We start from the raw sequence: 18,861 nt of genomic DNA on the forward strand, positions 1-18,861 counted from the left end.
CTGTGTGGCAGTCTGAAATGGTCACAGGCTGTGACACGGAGACAGGAAGGGCACTGAAACCACAAACAGTCTATTGTGAAATGCTGTTTGGTGGGGTAAATGTGGTTTAAGGACAAGCTGAGAGCAGTTGTACACCTTACCTGTTGGAAAAGACTTTGCTGTAATTGTACACTTGGATCTCCAGCATCTCGTTTCCATCCAGCCTGCTTGCAATGGGCCATCGAAATGTCTGTAAAACAAGACAGAATATGGTGGGTTTAGGAGGTAGTAGGTTATTCTATCAATTATTCTTTAGATTAATCCAAAAATGGGTTGGACTCTGAAATGGAAGAAAGTTGTGATATTTAGAGTCCATGAACAGTCTCATGTCAGCATACATATGTTCCTCTAGGTGTTCTTGATTTCAAAAACCCTACCTTTCAAAGGTAATGTTCTGGGGGGAATAAAACATCACAATGTTTTATTTATCATCTTAAAACATCTCCAGGATCTATGGTGCTGACTACGAATATTGATAAACTTTTTTGCTGCAAGGTAAAACAAGGAAAGGCAGCAGCCAAGCAAAATGTGTGGTGAGAAATTCCTGAAAATGTCTCGGATATCCTTGAGAAAAAGCTCAGGTTGTGAGAAGTGTGAAAAGAGCTTTGAAGAATAACCCTCCTTTGGCATTTTCACTTTAATTTGCTCTGAAATTACAGTTAAGACATTTCAGGTGGCTTGTTTTAAAGGAAACAATTTTAATTCATTTTCACCACAAATCTCCGCAGTGATGTCTTCACTAATTGACTTTGTTAGGCTGATCAGACACTTAGTATGGTGCTTTAAGTGTTCCTTCAAACCAGTAAGCAGACAGCGCATCTCTCTTGAAGAGCCTGCCGTTAAGCCTATAAATATATGAGCAAGAGTCTGTTTACTAGCAGAGGGTACAGTACACTTATTACTACACCTACTATTTTAATGACCTATTAAGTCTTTATACATCACATTCTCTGGCCACAGTTACAAAAACAAATATTTAATAAAAAGCACCATATAAAGGATTAAACACACTAAAAAACAGTAAAAACAAAAGAATAGAGTCACATAAAAGATGCTAGTTGACACAGGTTTAGACAGTCCGAACTATCACACCATCTCTCCTCCTAATCTACATTTACAACAATTTAAGGATTTGAGGCTTTAAAGTTGCTCCTGTGGGATTAAATGGTCTAATATAACTTGGTGCGTGCCAAACATCGTGTGAAAGTGAAAACAAGCATCAACAACCCTCTTAACCCTCATAAACTTATAATTATAGCTTAAATTAGCTGCAAACTCCCCTCGTGTTTGTAGACAGAATTATTCATTCACCATGTAATTAAGATTGAGACTGCAAGGGACTGTTTTTGGATTATGATTTAGCAGTATCAATACTTATCATGCATAATGATGGATGTCCCAAAAGCATCCAAGCAATTCCTATTCACAAGCAACATTATAGGCATTAACATGCATATTAGTCAAGTCTGGCAGAAAATTGTGATGTATTACTCGGCGCTGCTGCGTTGATTAACTTTGACGAAGCTACAAAATTAAGTTAAGGAGCAAAACATTCATTAGAAAGGTTGGAAGAATGATGAATCTATATGCTGATTCACAGTCAGTAAATCATCTCTGAGCCCTTTCCTCTGTACTACAGTATCTTGGGAAAGAAGCTGTAAGAGGGCAGTGGGTTGCACAGGTGATTTAAAACTCGTTCGCCCCCTGCCGATGTTGGCCTCTCATTCAAGAAAGCACTGCAGGCTGTTAGACAAGAGATCCATCAGGACGATCCCATTAACGAATCCTGGAGTTCCCACCTGCCTCTGATTGACCTGCCTTCAAGGATCTGTGGAGATGTGTGTGTGCGCGCATACACTGCATTAAACCATCACTCCGTGCTGGCTGCCTTGAGGCCCTGCAGTCTGTGGCTTCTCCCCCCAGACTTCAGCCAGGCATGACCAGTACTGCTGCTTCTTTCTTAGCTGAATTTCACTGGCGACATTCAGTGACTCAGCCACTCCACATCTGATTTAGAACTAAATCTTCTCCGGTGTGTTTGAACAGGCGGGAGAGATGAAGAGAAAGAAGCCCGAGCATGATGTTAATGTTGCACAGATGACAGCACACGCAGCTGATGGAGGTAATGACTACTAATATTCACATACCGGAGCATTACACAAACTGTAGCTCAAATGATACATACACACCACTGTAAATGTGGTTACTTTTTTTTTTTATCCTACACCAGGGACACAGAGCGGCCACTTTAATTTCCCCAGAGTAAGAAAACCACTCATTTTTATCTGTGCCTGCACAGACAAAACTAACTTGTGTGTGTTGTTGCAGGTAAACATTTCCCTTTGCCTTGTTGTGCACACAGACACACACAAACACACACGCTTCTACTCATAGCCATGTTAACTCCATTATGTGTGTCTCAGCCCTTTGTCTTCATTCGCTGCTATAATGTCCAAGGCTACTTATCTCCAGAGAAACACACATAGAGGAATCTACAACATGAGGGTGTAAGCTGTTTATGTTGCCTAATGCCTTCACAGCCACCATGACGGACAACAGTAGTGTCACTGTTCTTAAAGCGTACACATTGCAGATGAATAAAATGAGAGCAGAGAATGCATTACGGTGAGAAAATGGGAAGGTTTAGTGTTTGGTTTAGGTTCAGCTGTGCACACGCTCTAAAAAAATCAAATAGGATTTGTCCACAGCATTAGAAAAAACAGACAGTACACTAGTAATATTGACTCCTGCACTTTAAAAAGGTGCTATTTTTCTCAGAGGAAGGCAATCTCAGATAGTGCTACGCAACACTAAGCTTCAAATATTCACACTTGTCAAAGCAAAGCAGTTCACCAATACACTTTTATTTTCTGAAAAAGAGGTATCTAAAAGCAGAGTTAAAAATTTAAGACCATACTTTTTTGTTATTTAGAAGAAAGGGATGGCTATTTTTCATCTTCTCTACTTTCCAGCTATAGATAGAAATACGTGGTAACCCCAAATTTCCTCCACTCAGCTCTGTTCATTTATTTATCAAGTACAACAATCATGAATAAATAACAAGATTATGTGATGGCGGTGATTTAGCAAAATGTCTCATTTTTTTCTGTGAGCGGCATAAAACACATTGTCATGCTATATTAGCCTGGTGAACAGCTGCAGGCGCTTGTTTAGAATACCATGGATGAAATTTATGGACAGTCATTATGTTTGATTCAGTGTTTCCATGGTAACCCTAATAAAACCTTTATTGGATAACTGCATTGGCAGTGAGCCGACAATTGTGGACAGACAAATACATTTCTCAACAGGATGTAAGGCTGCTGGTGACAAATAACAACTTTTTTTGAGAGAGACAACTTCCATTAGGTGAACTGATAAAGGTCCCAGAGATAGCAGGCAGCACATTTTTAAGAGTTAGGCTACAAATGAAAGTGGATAAAACTGATGGAGCATGTTATGCAGCAATCATATAAATCTGACAGGGTAAATACTTTATGAAGTGGAGCAATAAAGCCTGAAGTCTTTGAGGATGCTTTTTTATTTGAACTATTCAAACTCTTGTGGTTTAAATAAATTAAATGTTTTTAAGATAAAAACAGTGTCTTCCTATTACTAATGGAAAACTCTGTTAAACACGTCTACAGGGACTAGAAACAACATTCATATAGTCTTCTCAAACATTATTGTCCCAATTCTGTGCATTGATGTAATGCAGGAATAGAACATTATTTAAGGCCTTTTCCCACCACAGCATGACAGCTGCCCTGACGACCACCAGCCTAAAAGAGCGATCCCCAAAAACGTAAAGTGGCTAGCTGCCGCCGGTAGGGTCCAAGGCTGCGATTACATCATAGTGTTGGTACAACCCTCTCTTTCAGTTTTAAAAATAACTCAAATTCAAAATTCTAATTTTCCAAAGTAGTAATTGTGCAAGCTAGCTTTAGCTAGCCCTTTATAACTGCCTAGCGCTGTGTTGTACAAGTCCAGGTATGCTGGGACACCAGCATTATCAGCATGGAAGTGTTTTATACAGTCTAAGCTTCTTTGTGACCCACAATGCTTACCTCCTTCATTTTGATTGGCCAAAGCCAGGCTGATATCTCCCAAAGTTAAGCAGGCAGCAGAGCAAAACCTGAAATGACTGACTGCAAGTTACCGTGCGGTGGTGTGAAAGTCACTTTATATGGAAATTTATATGCAAATGGAATATTGACAAACTCCTTGATCCAACAGTATAACACTTTAAATCAGTGATACTTTATCATGAGCTACTTAAAGGGACAGTAGGAAGAGACTTGTTATCCTGACATTTAGTCCCCGAGTAGTAAAGAGGGAAAGATTTTGTTTGGATGCAGTAAGTGCAAGCACAGTGACAGATGTTAATGACAGTAAATTACTACTGTGTACTATAACACTGTATACTGCTTTTCTTTGCCTGTTAGTCACATTATCTACCAGATTCTATGCTTACAACCCTGTCTGTAGTGTTTGGCCTGACTGCAGCTTTAAGGTGAGAAATATTGTACTTCTATCATTATCATTAGTAAAAAAGCTCCACGTCTGTGCAGAGGTCTCATCAGCCACAATAAATGAAAATACCTGTGAGGGTGTGCAGGGGCATTCAATTAAAAACACATTTAAGTGAGGTTACACTTCCTGTGTTTTTCACAGTTTATAGCTCTGCACCGATCAGACAGGAAGCTGTCAAGTAGTCACTGCCTAAAACAGTGACTGATGCAAAACTGCTGCAATGCGCCTACTATTATATTCAGTCTGACTCGCTGTATCAAAATGTATCACAGATTGTAAGGATAAAAAAAAAAAGTGCAGTCACCCCTGCACTGGTATAAAATAAACAAGACCCTCCTCTCTGAAGAACTCCCAGATCTCCCTCTAACCCTCAGCACTGTACCATACACAGCGTAGTTGGTGGAATGAGGCTGCTCATTAAAAGTGACAGGTATGATCTTACTAACCGGAAGCCTTGAGGCCACATTGGTCCATCAGAGGGGCTAAACGCTCAACTGAAGAGCGGCTATTACTGCTGTGATCCCACACTGTAGCATTGTGGCGAGCAGATGGATGACCAGGCCGTCCTCAGTTTCCCCTGCTTGGCATCCTTTGATATCTTATGACTGTTGCCATGGACACAGAGGATGAAAACACTTCTATGATTAACTATGAATAATATAATGTTTTATCTCTCTCACTCACTTACTACAAGGGCTGGGCAAAATATATTATATTTACAGAAAGAGCATTCTTTATGCAGTGTGTAGTCTTTTGTGTTGAGTTTAAAGGATTGTTGTGATCTTCTGATGATCCGTCCTCTGCAGTTAGATTTTGCAGGCTTAGATGTATTCTCAAAAGGATAAAAGAGATAAGGTTAGACCGCTGAAAGAGACACTATAAGCTACCTTCTCATTACAGCAGGCTTTACCGGCTGGCCCCATATGCTGCACAATATTTAGGATTGTGAGAAAATCCTGGATTTGCTGTTGTGTACAATACAAGTGAAAGTCCGCCTCTGCAATGGTAAATTATTAAATGCTGGACAGTCACTCGCCTGACAAGACAAAATATGTCATTTGAAAGAAAACCTATGTACTTGTGAACAATAATACTGAAGATATACAGAAGATACATAGTGTTGGTCTTTTGTCCACTAAATTTATTTGACAGCTACAGTTACAAGTTAACATCCAGATTAACATTTTACAAACAAAACCTATCATCGATTTACTTAGTTTCAATAGTTATTGATTAAACTACCTTACAGACAGCAGACAAAATGAGTTCAAACTCTAAACTCCAAACCCAGCCACAACATTAAAATGCTACTGACAGGTCATTCAGTAATCTAATCCAGTAATATAATGGACAGATAGTGAGACAGTGCCTGTGCCTTTATAGGAGCCAGACATAGTTTTTCAGTTTTTTTCCTTTTTCAGTTTATGTCTGTTTCGAGTTTTGTGTCAGCATCATTTATAGCCATTTTTTGTCTGTGTGGAAGTTTTTTGTCTCCTTACAGTCAGCAAGGGGCCCCCGGGTGAGCGCCTGGTGGGCACATTTACTAAACCTTACATAAATAATATTAACAACCACTGAAAGGAGCAAATGTGCTACTTTTGATAATTTAAGTATACCTTGCTCATTGTACTTTTGTGTGTTAAACTTCTGAATGCACTGCAATGTAATGCTTTCGTGGAGTAAAGATCCAGAATTCTTCCACCCCTCGAACACTGTCTGACAGTCTAGATAAAAGAGCATCTCTGATAAGATGGTTCTGCTGAGAAACTCAATCTTGTCCAATTCATTGACACTGATGCATACCCACTCAATCCCCCCCCACCACCACCCCAACTCAGCATCAATTTGCTCTTTCCATCCGGATTGTCCATCCCCGATTTCATTTCCATTCCCGCTCTGTTTCTCAGATGTCACTTTATCTGCATGCTCCAGTGTTTCTGCATTCATCTCAGTCTAATTTACAATATCTGTCAGATGGGTGTAGACACACTGACATTAATCCAGCCAGAATCTTTCATTCACACAGAATATATCTATATTTGTATATTATTATATTGTATTACGTTATTAGTACATTTATTAATGATTCTTGCAGCAGGCTGACCGTTGGATATCTCAATTTGGAATTAAACTCTTCCTCTTTGAGATTGACTGGCAGTGTGGACAGGGGTGAGACTTTTTGATCAGTTAATTCAGTGAAATCTCATTTTGTTTTAACCTGGACTCTAATAAAAATGCAATTAGTTCCACAGTTTCTGCCGTGGAAGAACAGATGGTACAGAGATAATGAACAACACATTTGTCAAGTAAGCTGCTCTACAACTCCTTGAAAATAGACGGTTGTTCTGGGAAATAACACTCACCACTCAATTAAAAACATTTCTGCTGAGAAGGATTTTTCTTTTTAACAATAGATGCTCTACCTTTTGTTCATCTGGTGCCTATTATTGCAAACAGCACAAGCACAATACTAAACATTATTAGTATTTTCATTAATCAAAAATCTTGTATTTGTGGAGGAAAAGAAAGAGTGTGAACTAGGATGATAACAGTTATTGTTAGAGCTGAGCTGCCGCAAAACAAAGTTTCTTACAAACAAACCTCCAAACTGTGGTACTGCAATGCCCCTTATCACAGCTATACAGAACAATATCCCCAAATGGCTTACAGCTTTACATTTCTCACCTGCTGCTCACCAGAACCATGCCCTTATATACAAACCAAACATCCCTAGGTCTCATCTATTTGAACATTTGGACTGCAAGAAAATCTCTTTGGCTTCATCCCAGTTAGTTTCTGAACAGGATGTCTCAAGAAGTGGAAATTCACTCAGACACATGTCGGATGTTAAATTGAGTAGTGTTTAGCCACACTAGTGGCATGGCTCTAGGAATGGCAACTTCAGTCTGTCAGTCAGCCCAAGCTACGAAATGTCAACAACTATTGGATGAATTGCCATGAAATTTTGTTGAGACATTCATGGTGTCTATAGGATGAATCTTACTGACTTTGGATATCCCCTGACTTAACACCTATAAATATATCTTAGTTATATATATAACTAAGATGGTGAACACAGTAAAAAATTATACCTGCTAAAGATCAATGTGTAAGCACTGTCAATGTGAGCATGTTAGCATGCTAAAATGCAATTTCATAGCATGGCTGTAGACTCACTGGGCTGTGCTTCAGATGCACAAACCATTATTGAGTTAATCAACATTTAATTAAGACATTTTTTGTGGATTGCTTTAGTTTGTCTAATTTATTTTTGTGCCAGTGTTTGACGCCGTGTCACTCTTGAGAGGGACTCTGTAAATCAGAGACGTTACAAACTGATGCACATGGGTACACACAGAAAGAGCACAAGAGAAATAGGCACTTAAATATTTTTCTTCTCCTAAGGGCTCACGAAACAAAGTAAACATACAGCATTCCCTACAGAAATTATGTTTTTGTGTGCACACCTATGTGTCTGTAATATCAACGCACTTCTGTTTGGCCATTCTAAATCCACAACACTGATGCACACTAAAAATCAAAAATTAGCAGCTAAGGATCAATACAGTTAATATGCAACAAACAATGGATTCCACTGTGCTCGTTTTGGCCGCTAAAATTAAATTTTTCAGCCTCCAACTCTGAGTGGGCAAAGAAAATATTCTGCTCAGATCATCATTTATTCAGTATACTCAGAGACAGAAAAGCACCTCCCTGGAGCAGCCCTGAATCTTAAAAACTGGGGAAGTTCATAAAGTATTTTTAGCACCAGCAGTATTCTATTGCAGCTTGTCCAGTCTAGAGGCAACTGCTACACCTCTTCTCCATACTGGTGGTCAAGTGGTAAGTAAAGCCTTAGCTGAAATATGACCTCCTCACTTACTGGACATGAACCCTGAGCTACTGTGTATGATGTGTATTAGTTTAAAAACCTCACTCTGACAGTGATATAGTGTGTTCTCACATAGCAGATACGCCTTAATCGAGCCCATTAACTTCCCAAATTTGATTACCAAGTTTTGTGGAAGTGATCTCGCTGTGGTCTCTTCCTGCTCTCTTTGGTTAGCCACAGCTCTCCCTTGACTTCAGAGTCCTGGTCTGCCGGTGAGGCCATCAGAGGTAAAATACTGCAAAGCAAATCTTCTCCCCTAGAAAATGCGTTTATATACTGCTAATTTATTTTACAATTTAGGTTTTGTCATTAATTGTAACTGCTACCTGGATTATTTTTGTTGCTGAGGTAATTCTATGCTTTTGTACTGCATCTGACAGAGCATGTTTGAGGCGGCCGGTTGGTGTACAAAGCACAGGACTATGACGGCACCGGTTAGAGTTCATATCCTGAACTCTGTTGTGTGGTTGGGTTTAGGTAACACATCCGGGCGGGGTTGGGCCGATGGACGTCATTTAGCCTGCCCTCATTGATACGAACAAAAAAATTTTTAATAACATCTACCAGTGTAGCACAATACTGTTGAATTTACACCTCTCTAAAGAACTCTCAAAAAAACCTGCACATTATTAGGAAGGCTTTATTTTAGGGCTGTTGTATTAGACTGCATTAGTTTGGCTAGGTGTGCCTAATAAACCGGCGCTGAGTGTAGGCGTGAGTACACAATGTCTTAAAGCCATAAAAAGTCATAGGTTTCAGAATTTAGCGTTACACAACTCCAAGACTCTCATTAAAAAGTCAGACTGTGGTACACTCTAGGGCTGCAGCAGCTGGAAGCTAGTGTAGAGGAAATATCCTTGCACTCATTATGTTTGCATAATAATTCCCCTTGCCTTGTCTGTATAGTTCGAATTTCTTGACATCTCGTTTGTAAACTTAACAAAACATATTTTTCATCAAATTCTTGCACACGCCCTGTCTCTCTTGCATACACATTGGCAGTGACAGATACACACATACAGTAGCTGTATATACAGGGCCATACTCAGTGAACCCTGTGGCCACATACAGTACTTGCAGGGCTTTCTGTTCTTTGCTCCAGTTATGTCTAACTAGTGAGGGGGAAGCCCTGGTGCACTGCAGCTAAAAGCCAAATCCCACCATGGAATGAATAATGAATACAGATTCCCCATCCAGTCTATCCGCATACTAGTTCAAAGGCGTCCTGCTAGTCCATGCATAAAGCAACAAGACACACAACTCTATGTTAATGGCCCTTAACTCCTGAGGCTGGAGTGAGCTTACTGAGCCATGCAAATGTTCCAGTGCTAAGGATGAAGATGTCACATGAGGAGGATGTCACATGAGGAGGATGTGATGAGGATTTGCTCAAGTGTTTGTGGGGGGTGAGGAGGGTGGCTAGGAGACAGTGCATGGGCACCAGCAGCATGCAACACACACACACACACACACACACACACACACACACACAAATATACACAGGCTCAGGAACTACTGGAAGTACAAGCTGTACCAAGGAAAGCCTGGACATTTCATTGATGCTGAGTGATGCTAACGACCTACCCTGCACTACAGGACCGAGACGAGAGCATCGGGTGAGACTGTCACAAAGGATCACATATCAGCGCCAGCCGCAGCTCTATACCAGTTACTGCAGTCAGGCCTCAGGAATGATGTAATGCATCATTGGAAATATTTCTGACACATTTGTCCTCCCTTTTATCTACTTTTTCTCTTTTACCGTGCACACCTGATGCAACAAAAACAACATTTTTGTGTGTGTGTGTGTGAGTGAGAGAGAGAGAGAGAGACAGAGAGAGAGAGAGAAACGTACTATGAAACTGGCCAATGTGTACAGTCATTTAGCCATTTTCCTGATTAGACTGAAAACAAACGCCCTGGCTGTCAGCAAAGGAAACAGCACTCTGTCAAAAGGAAAATATTTTCCTTCGTAAAAGCAAGCAGCTCAGAGAGGGAAAAAAAGTCAAACCTCCTCTGGGAAGGCACTGTATGTATTTGAGGCTCTCTTTCTTTGTTTTCCTAATTTAATTCCCTGACTTTATCCCCTACCTCTGTTGTGTCTCTTTTGCTTTGGCTCTGCGTGACTTTCCTCCAGCCCTTCTGTCTTGATCCCTACACCCTCACATCTTTCTTATTTCCTCCCTCTGCTCTCTTACATGACTCTTTGCATTTGAATCCATTGTAACACTGGCTTCTCGCTGTGACAGGAGCCTGCAGGAATCTTATTGGGAACATTTCCCAGAATCCCACAGCAGTGTTAGTGAAAAGAGACTGACCAACCAGCGCCAGAGGGGATCCAATGAAATCCGCAAGGTTCTGGAAGGCTTACTCAGGTCTGTGCTGTTGCTTAGAGTAAAGTAATTTCCTGAACTTCATGAAAAATCAAAAGGTCACTTGCACTAAACTTTTTTTTAGTTAATAGAAGTGAAAAGAACTTCTAGCTCTGGCAGAAGCGCTATTCGGGGAACCAGACCGTCCTCATTACAGCAGGGGAGTGTGGAATGTCTAGTTTAATTACAACAGAGCAAGTGTTCAGCGTCATGCATGGGTGGAGGCCGCTACCTCTGCCTCGCCTCTCAGACCCTGATTGGCTATTAGTGAATAGGAGGAGGCCATTAGGAGACACTTTCCAGGACATTGGCTATTTGCAAGCGAGAATCATTAAGATTTTGGGTTAGAGCATTAATTAGGTGATGAGACGTGATCCTTGGCTGGCTCAGTAAGCACTGTCATAGCATGAAGGTCCTGGGTTTGACTGGATATGCGTCTGTGTGCAGTCCAGTATCTTTGGTATTAACTCCATATTGGATGATTCTATTTGCATGCAATGCCAATGTTGAGTGCCAATGCAGGAAATAGTGTGGCCTACATGTAGCTAGCTGACCTGGCCCCTCAGTAAAAGACTTGTTACTATCTTATCATACTCAATGACACAATGCCAGGTAAGGTCACAGAGAAGATTACAGAGACACCAAATCGATTCAAACTATATAGTAACTAGATTCTTTTAATCTGAGTAATAGATGTTCCTGCCTCAAAAGCCCATCAACACAGAGAGGGCTGTCATGCATGCCCAGGCTGGTAACCATAGCAACTGAAAAGGCCATTTATATGATGTACTCAATGGTACGAACGAAACATGAACTATACTCCACATAGCTAGTTTTACAGTGACTGTAGCCCAGCCATATTTTAGCTATATATTTGTTCATTATCTTCATTACACCTGGAGGGGATCATTTGTTTGGCCATGTGTGTCATGTATCTGTCTGTCCGCGGCTAATCTCTCAAACTACTGAACCAATCGGCGTAATATTTTTGTGCACATTTATCTCTGTATGCAGAACATACTCTCATGGTTGCTATGATTCACAATTTTTCAAAGACATAGACATTCAAGATTCAAGATATTTGATTGACTATTGTATACCGTCATAGACTGCTGTCTTCCCACTTTTTAACCAGCTAAAAAGGGCTGCAAGTGTTCAACAACTGCTTCAGTCTTAAATCACAAAGCAAAAGGCATTCAGTGAGGTTAAAGAAGTCACCTTTTAAGTCATATTATGGCCTTCCACAGAAAGTTTGGTCTCATTTTCAAGCCAGATCATCAGCACATTAATTCCATACCCAATATTTATGATCCATTAAAAGTTACACACTATACGAGATAAATAAATCCCCGTTTCTGTTATCGTCCCTGCCATGGTGACTGTAAGCTAACTGAGGGTTAGGGTTCTTGCTCTGATTGGATTTAGTTCATGCGCGGTGGATTCTTGCAAATGGCTCTAGAAGCGCTAGGAGGAGCCAAAGGAACCTGATATTTTTTAAAAACATTACTTGGATATAGTTTCAACAAATATGACAAAAAGCTACATTTATGAGTTGCCTACTGAACCTACTAAACTGCCGACTGAAAACCACACCTGATCTTCTTTACTCATATGTTAATGCACCTTTGACACTGTGTTTTCACAGAAGCTATTTTCATGCACTAAATGCCAAGAACTGAACTTTGTGGAAATTTCTTTTTGCAAGCGCCACTCAAATGAATAGATTAGTCAATAGCAATCAACTTTATAGCAGCAGCACAGTAATGAAGTCCAGATTGTGTAGGTGTGTGTTTCCTGTACTCATTTTTATCTGATAAGTCCTGCTGTTCAGTTTGAGTTGTATTAATGTCATCACCTGAGTCTAAGACAGGATACACATCAAAGGTAAAATCTAATTGTTACCTTTGTAATTTCTACTAATTACTGACTTACCACCAGGTTCATTAACAAAACATACAGCCTCGTTATCTGCAGTGGAGACTGGCAGGTTGCGGTTTCTATTAAGAGATAATTGCTGGTCGGTTATTATCGAGGTGGGTAAGCATATGGCAGAGGAAATGAAGACACTGACCTCATTAAAGTTGGCCACCTCCTCACAGTTCTCTGCCACACGGCTGAAGAAGGACAGACCTGGAAGGTGGGAGGAATTAAGAGATTAAAAACAGGAAAATTTTCAATAATTGCATTATAATCATTGTAAGTTCAGTTTGAGTGGGTGGATTCTCTGTATGGGTAATTTATATAATTTATAAACACACAGTCATTTTTTCCTAAGAGCTTGTAACAGAAATGCAAACAGGTTAGGAGTAAAACTGTGAGAGCATTGCGTGGAGAGAGAAAACTGGATACAACTATGGGGGGTCCAGGACAAATCTTGTCAATTTTAATGATTAAATACATCAATCCTGGCTATTCTGGAACAAATTGTTTACCCATGCATTGTATCAGCTGGTTAAAGACACCAGGCATACAGAAACGGAATGACCACATGATCCCTAAAGCATGTGCAAGGCAAAATAAGACAAGCTTAATTATTTCCTATTATTATCATTACAGTCTTCAACTACATTTTGTGAGATGGTGATCAATGTTCAGGCGTGGTGAACTGAAAAAGAGTGAGATGGTACTTTAAACTGATAATCTTCTGTTGTTTAGTCACTGGTATTTCATGGGCTCAACCAGGCATCACTGACTGCACTGGGTAAACTATATGGTATGTAATATAGCGGGCTACTGATACACATAACATATTGTTAGAGAAAGTAGCATTTACTGTACCAATATGGCTAGTTTTGATGTGAAACTGATCATTTTGATGTTCAAACAGCCCGTGAAGCATGCCATCTAGAATGAAGGAACTTGCAATCACATGCTCACTGACAGCAAGCCAGCCAGCCGTTTGTCACAAAACACAACACATTGGGAGTTTTTTATTTTCAGCTACTCCGCTGTGTCACTTCAAAATCACTACTCTAGATAACTAGTGAAGTTCTAATTCTGTGTCTGATGTTGCAGCGATTGAACCACAGAATTAGATTGCCATTCATTTTTTTTTGGATTGTAGTCTCACTTCACCAAACCAATTTTCAAATGCGAAGTCTGGAAACTCTCCATGATTTCCATGGAGGGAAGATCAGAATGCTTAAGAGCAAAAAAATATTGGACGTTATCAAATCCTGTTGGAAGTATGACAAACAGATCTTTCTTATCAACAAAAGCTTTAAGTGCAGTTATTTATCTTCTTAAACGAAAATATACTAGTTTGGTTAATACCGACGCCATCCTAATTCAACACAACTTTCCACATCAGTAGTGTCAGCATGGTTGTTTATGAAAATGCCTGAACGGCGTTTATCTACAAGTCATTGTATGAAACCTGCCCCATATTAGATAAACAGTTGGGAACGGCCCTACCTGGACCAGGTCAGCAGGAAATCTGTCAAAACGGAAGAAGGGGACTGAACACAAGCCAATGACCCAACATGACCTGCACTGATACTAATACCTACACTTAATTTATTTTTACTTAATAATTTTACTTCAAGATTTCTTTCTTTCTTTTTTCTGTCTTCCACCACTGTCAGATACAGGTTAGACACATGAATGGCTCAATTCACAGAGAGACGTTTATCAGCATTTAAATGTTCCCATTGCTGTCCAAAATCTGTTTACATTTGTCAAATTAAAGGCCAGCGGATAGACAAATGAGAGCCTTAAGTACCTTAAAAACACACAAATGAGACAGGCTGTGTGGAGCCACAGGAGACGGAAAAAGAAATGCAGATGATTAAATGGCTATAATATGACTCAGTGTGCGACAGAAGAGAAACAGGAAAAAACTTCAGCATAATTGTATTAACATAAAAGAAGTGAAAGTGAACAGAATGTACAGAATTGGTCTCCGTTATTGGCTGGGTAAATGATAATCTGCTGCAGTGTGTATTCAAGCTTGTACACAGGGCAGAGAGTCAGTGACTGTACAGTAACCCGAGTCACTCAGGCGTGCTACCGCCGGTCTTCACCTGGCTGCTTTGTGATGCTCATGAATGGTATCAAACTGCTGCGTGCGCTCTGTTTTGTTGCAGTAGTTTGCTTTGTGTATTTGAGGCTTTGTGTGGGAGTTGATGTTTGTTTGGGTGCATGTAGACAGCTGATGTGTACTGGCATACATTCATACTCTGTACATACTGGCAGACACAGGGACCTATGAATTTAATTAAAGACCTTGTCAGTTTGGCTGTAATAATAAGTTTGAATAGAAAGAAATAGATTCAGCCTGGCGTTGATGTATTAATACCATTATTTACGCAGAGAGTATCCTTTCACACATTCAGAGAGCAAACACAACCTGAGATTAGACAAACTCACAATTATGCAAAAGCAAAACTGAAAATACATTTGTCTCCACATAATCCTACATAATTTGACTCTTGGGTTGACTCTAGTTCATAATCTGTCACAAGCGTTCCAATCTGTCTTTCCCACCACTTCCCACTCTCTGCAACCTTATAAAACCCACATTATGTGAAACATTTTTTTAAAAATATAAACACCACTTGAATGCAAGAGAGGGAGAGAGACAATATTCCTCCTACATTATTCAAAACAGAAGCATCGCTGTCACGCCAGCGTTTTCATCTAACACAGACGTGGGTTTAAAAAAGTAGATCATGTGAAACTTATGTAAGGTGCTTCACAGCAAACTACAACAACATTCTGCTGATCAGGTTGCCGTTTGGCCTTGGTGGAAACAGTGAGAAATAATGCGACTGAAAGCAGAGTAAGGAGTCGACATGTGGTGGACAAAAGAAAAGGAACAGGGAGTGCATTTTTATTTCTGAGATGAGACTGAGATGAAAAGAGCAAATCAGACGCACAGAGAACACTAAGACAGACACAAGCCATCATAAATTAAGGGAGCACAGGTTTTTTTTTTAGCTTTCCTTTGGTTTGTCCTGGACCAACAGAAGAAAAGAACGAGTGTAGAACAGAAAAATGGAAAGCATTTTGTTATTCTGCCTTACTGTCAGTGGTGGTCAGTAATCAGAGTGTTCCTATACGTCTCTGAGCATCATATCTTTGCTTTTGCAATACAGCTATTCAAATTTTTTCTTTTTTCCTTTTCCTTTCCTCCGAGTCAAACAAGAGATGGTGTACATCCCAAATAGGTACAGCAATTCAAACTACACACACAGTAAATGTCTGCTCTAGGGGAGGATGTGAAGAGAAGAGATTCAATGTGCTAGAGGGAAGAAACAGAATTTAAATGGTGTGTTTAGGATAAAGAATATGGCACATAATGCTGTTCCAGGCCAGAGAAAATTGAAGATTTGGAGTTCTAAAGATGACAAACAAACTGTAGAAGCAGCAGCACGGATGTTAAGTATCTGTGAGTTAAAAAGGGGTTTGATGAGAGGCAGAGGAAGAGAGTGGGACCGAAAGAGGCAAGCTGGGGTGGAATATCTTAAAAGTGGAGATAATGTCTTAATTTCTAATTGAATTCTGATGTATAGCGCGTGCGTTAGTGCACAGAGGCTCAGCCTGTACGAAACAAGAGCTGGAGTGTCATTCTTTGATAAAGCTAAGACTTATAGATAACAGCAAGGATTCTTCAAAGACTTGTCACACAGACAATTAAGTTTTGATGCGTCGCCTTTGAAGAACACTATTCACTGTAAACGGTGTCAGATAATAATGAACCCGTTTTAGCCTGAAAAGACAGGGAACTCTACACTCTTTATTGCTTTTTTATATTACGCCTTGACTGCAAATCGATTCACTGATTTATGGCTTTTATTTTGCTTGATGTTTGATTCTGGATTACTCTGGTTGTGTGTGTGTGTGTTATTAGACACCACATTAGGCCTCTTTCCTCGTCAGACATAACATGTGGAGTCGCCTGGTGTGCTCTCCCCACCAGCCTCTGTAGGGGTCATGTATGATTTGACACACTCGGGGGCTGTGGCTTCCTGGCAGACCTCTTCCTCTCCAGACAGGAAGCTGTTTGAGCTGAGAGCACTCAGGAAGCTCTACTGCCAATCTGCAGAGAAAAGCGTGACTGGAAAGCCTGCAGCAGTTTAAGAAGCTGGTGTCATAAGACTGACACAAATGCTGTGAGTAGAAAAAAAAACTGCCCACACAACATACATCAACTTTGGGATCGGCAGTAATAAAAATACAGATTATTATGTCTTCAGTAAATGGTTGATTTTAAATGTTATTATGGGGAAAAGAACGATTGAAGAGAGGAAGAAGATAAGTGGTTTATTTTTTGGATTCGAAGAGGGTTATAAAACTTCTGCTATTTAAAATGGTTTTACCATCTGCCACAAAGTAATTGCTAATTTCCAATTATGTAACAAAATACTGAGCTACCACTCAACTAAAAACTGATTTTTTTTCCTAAATGAAACTAATCATATGGTGGGATGATTCAGGGTACGATGGGTTTGATCCCAGCTCATATCGGTTGTTGCACTGCGCTCTCTCCCGCCCACCTTTCCTGTAATTCTCTGCTCTCTGTTATCTAATGACCCATAAATATCAAAACACACTTTACTCCTGGCTGCTCAGATGAAGTGACTTCATTCTTTTTCAATTAAATCCCAGGCTTTTCACTCACATTATCTTGCCAAATAATGAGCCACTTTCATAATACCTTCCAGAAGCGACAGAGACATAGTAGTCAGGATAATATGAACTATAAGGAGATGAAAGAACGGGACAATACTAGTATATGGGTCTTATATATATTTCATAGTCAGATGATGTGATTAAATGAATGACATGAGAATAAAGGACACACTGTAACATATTTCCTATGAGGTTGCTCACAGTGATGTGATATGGAGACTTGAATATCACCTGAATATTCAGCTACCATTGGCTTTACAAAGCTGTTATAGTTTCAGCTCATTGTTAAGACGTTTGGCCCACAACTAGCGACGTTTTCAGCGAAAAGGCTGTGAAACCTCTCTGATTTTCAGACACACCGGCTCAGCACTAGCTCCAGGTTGTGCCTCCTCAGTGGGAAAGTTAGCTTACACTGCAGCCACAAAGGTAACCATCAACTTCTCCGAATAAACCCACGATGCTGGAGAAACACTTAAAGGTACACTTGTTCTGAAATCTGTTGTCACAATCCAAAATAGCAATATTGCGTTTGTTGTATGATTACAAAACTGTGTCCACAAGATGCGACTCTGTTTCAAGCTCAAAACAAACATGGCGGCCAGTCAGCGCCCTCGACAGGAAACGGACTTTTTTTGCAGGTTGAGATATTTTTTTTTCCATTGAGGAGGTAAGGAGAGACTTAGGAGGTGGGAAATTACCGTCTGAACAGTGGTGAGTGCTTTTTAAAATAAGTCTTCTAGTTTTTTTTTTTTCAAGTATCGTCAGTTAATTCTCTTTTACAGAGACGGATAGCTAACGATAATTAACTTAAATTAGCTAGCTATGCTAGCTTAACCCACCTGTGCTGAATGCTGAAGATGGAAAACAGAGCTACAAGGAGAGAGAGATGAGACTCACATTCATCAGGCGGACAAACACAAGACTTCAAGTTAATCGTAATGTTGCTCTGTCGGCTGGACGTGTTGATAAATAAGATGCTGTTTGCTAATAAGTTCGCCAGATCACCTTAAAAGCTGACGACATGCAGGTGTTGTTGTTTCCGCTGCCTCCTAGTGGCCGAAATCACCACTTACACCCCATTAAGTGTTTCCTGACCAGGAAATTCAGCTGTATTTGCCTCTGCTAAGGATTTTATTTCCTTTTTATGTCATCTTTGTTTTGCCAAACAGTGTTGATACCAGAGTGATTATGTCAGATGTCAGATTGTGTGGTGGGCTACCACAGGATGAAAAAGACCAACAGTCTGGGTTCAGTCAGATTAATTTGACATGTGGTCAGTTACTGAATACAAATTACATGGTATGTAATGTTTGTAATGAGTAATGTAATCCAATAATAATCCAAGAAAATGTAATCTGGATACTTTTGGATTACTTTAAAATCAAGCATTGA

General features: G+C 40.0%; 1 protein-coding gene across 1 annotated transcript in view; it reads right to left on the bottom strand.

Moving 5' to 3' along the window:
- The window catches only part of otofa (otoferlin a), a 71,707-nt gene that overhangs the window by 51,001 nt on the left and 1,845 nt on the right, over positions 1-18,861 (bottom strand). The window contains exons 2-3 of the mRNA XM_070848849.1: positions 12,908-12,966; positions 141-229 (exon numbers count right to left, since the gene is read on the bottom strand). Coding sequence (XP_070704950.1) covers positions 141-229; positions 12,908-12,966 — 148 coding nt within the window. The remainder of the gene's footprint in view (positions 1-140; positions 230-12,907; positions 12,967-18,861) is intronic.

The sequence above is a fragment of the Pempheris klunzingeri genome, chromosome 18, assembly GCF_042242105.1.
Source record: "Pempheris klunzingeri isolate RE-2024b chromosome 18, fPemKlu1.hap1, whole genome shotgun sequence".
In the NCBI taxonomy this organism is placed as follows: Eukaryota; Metazoa; Chordata; class Actinopteri; order Acropomatiformes; family Pempheridae; genus Pempheris; species Pempheris klunzingeri.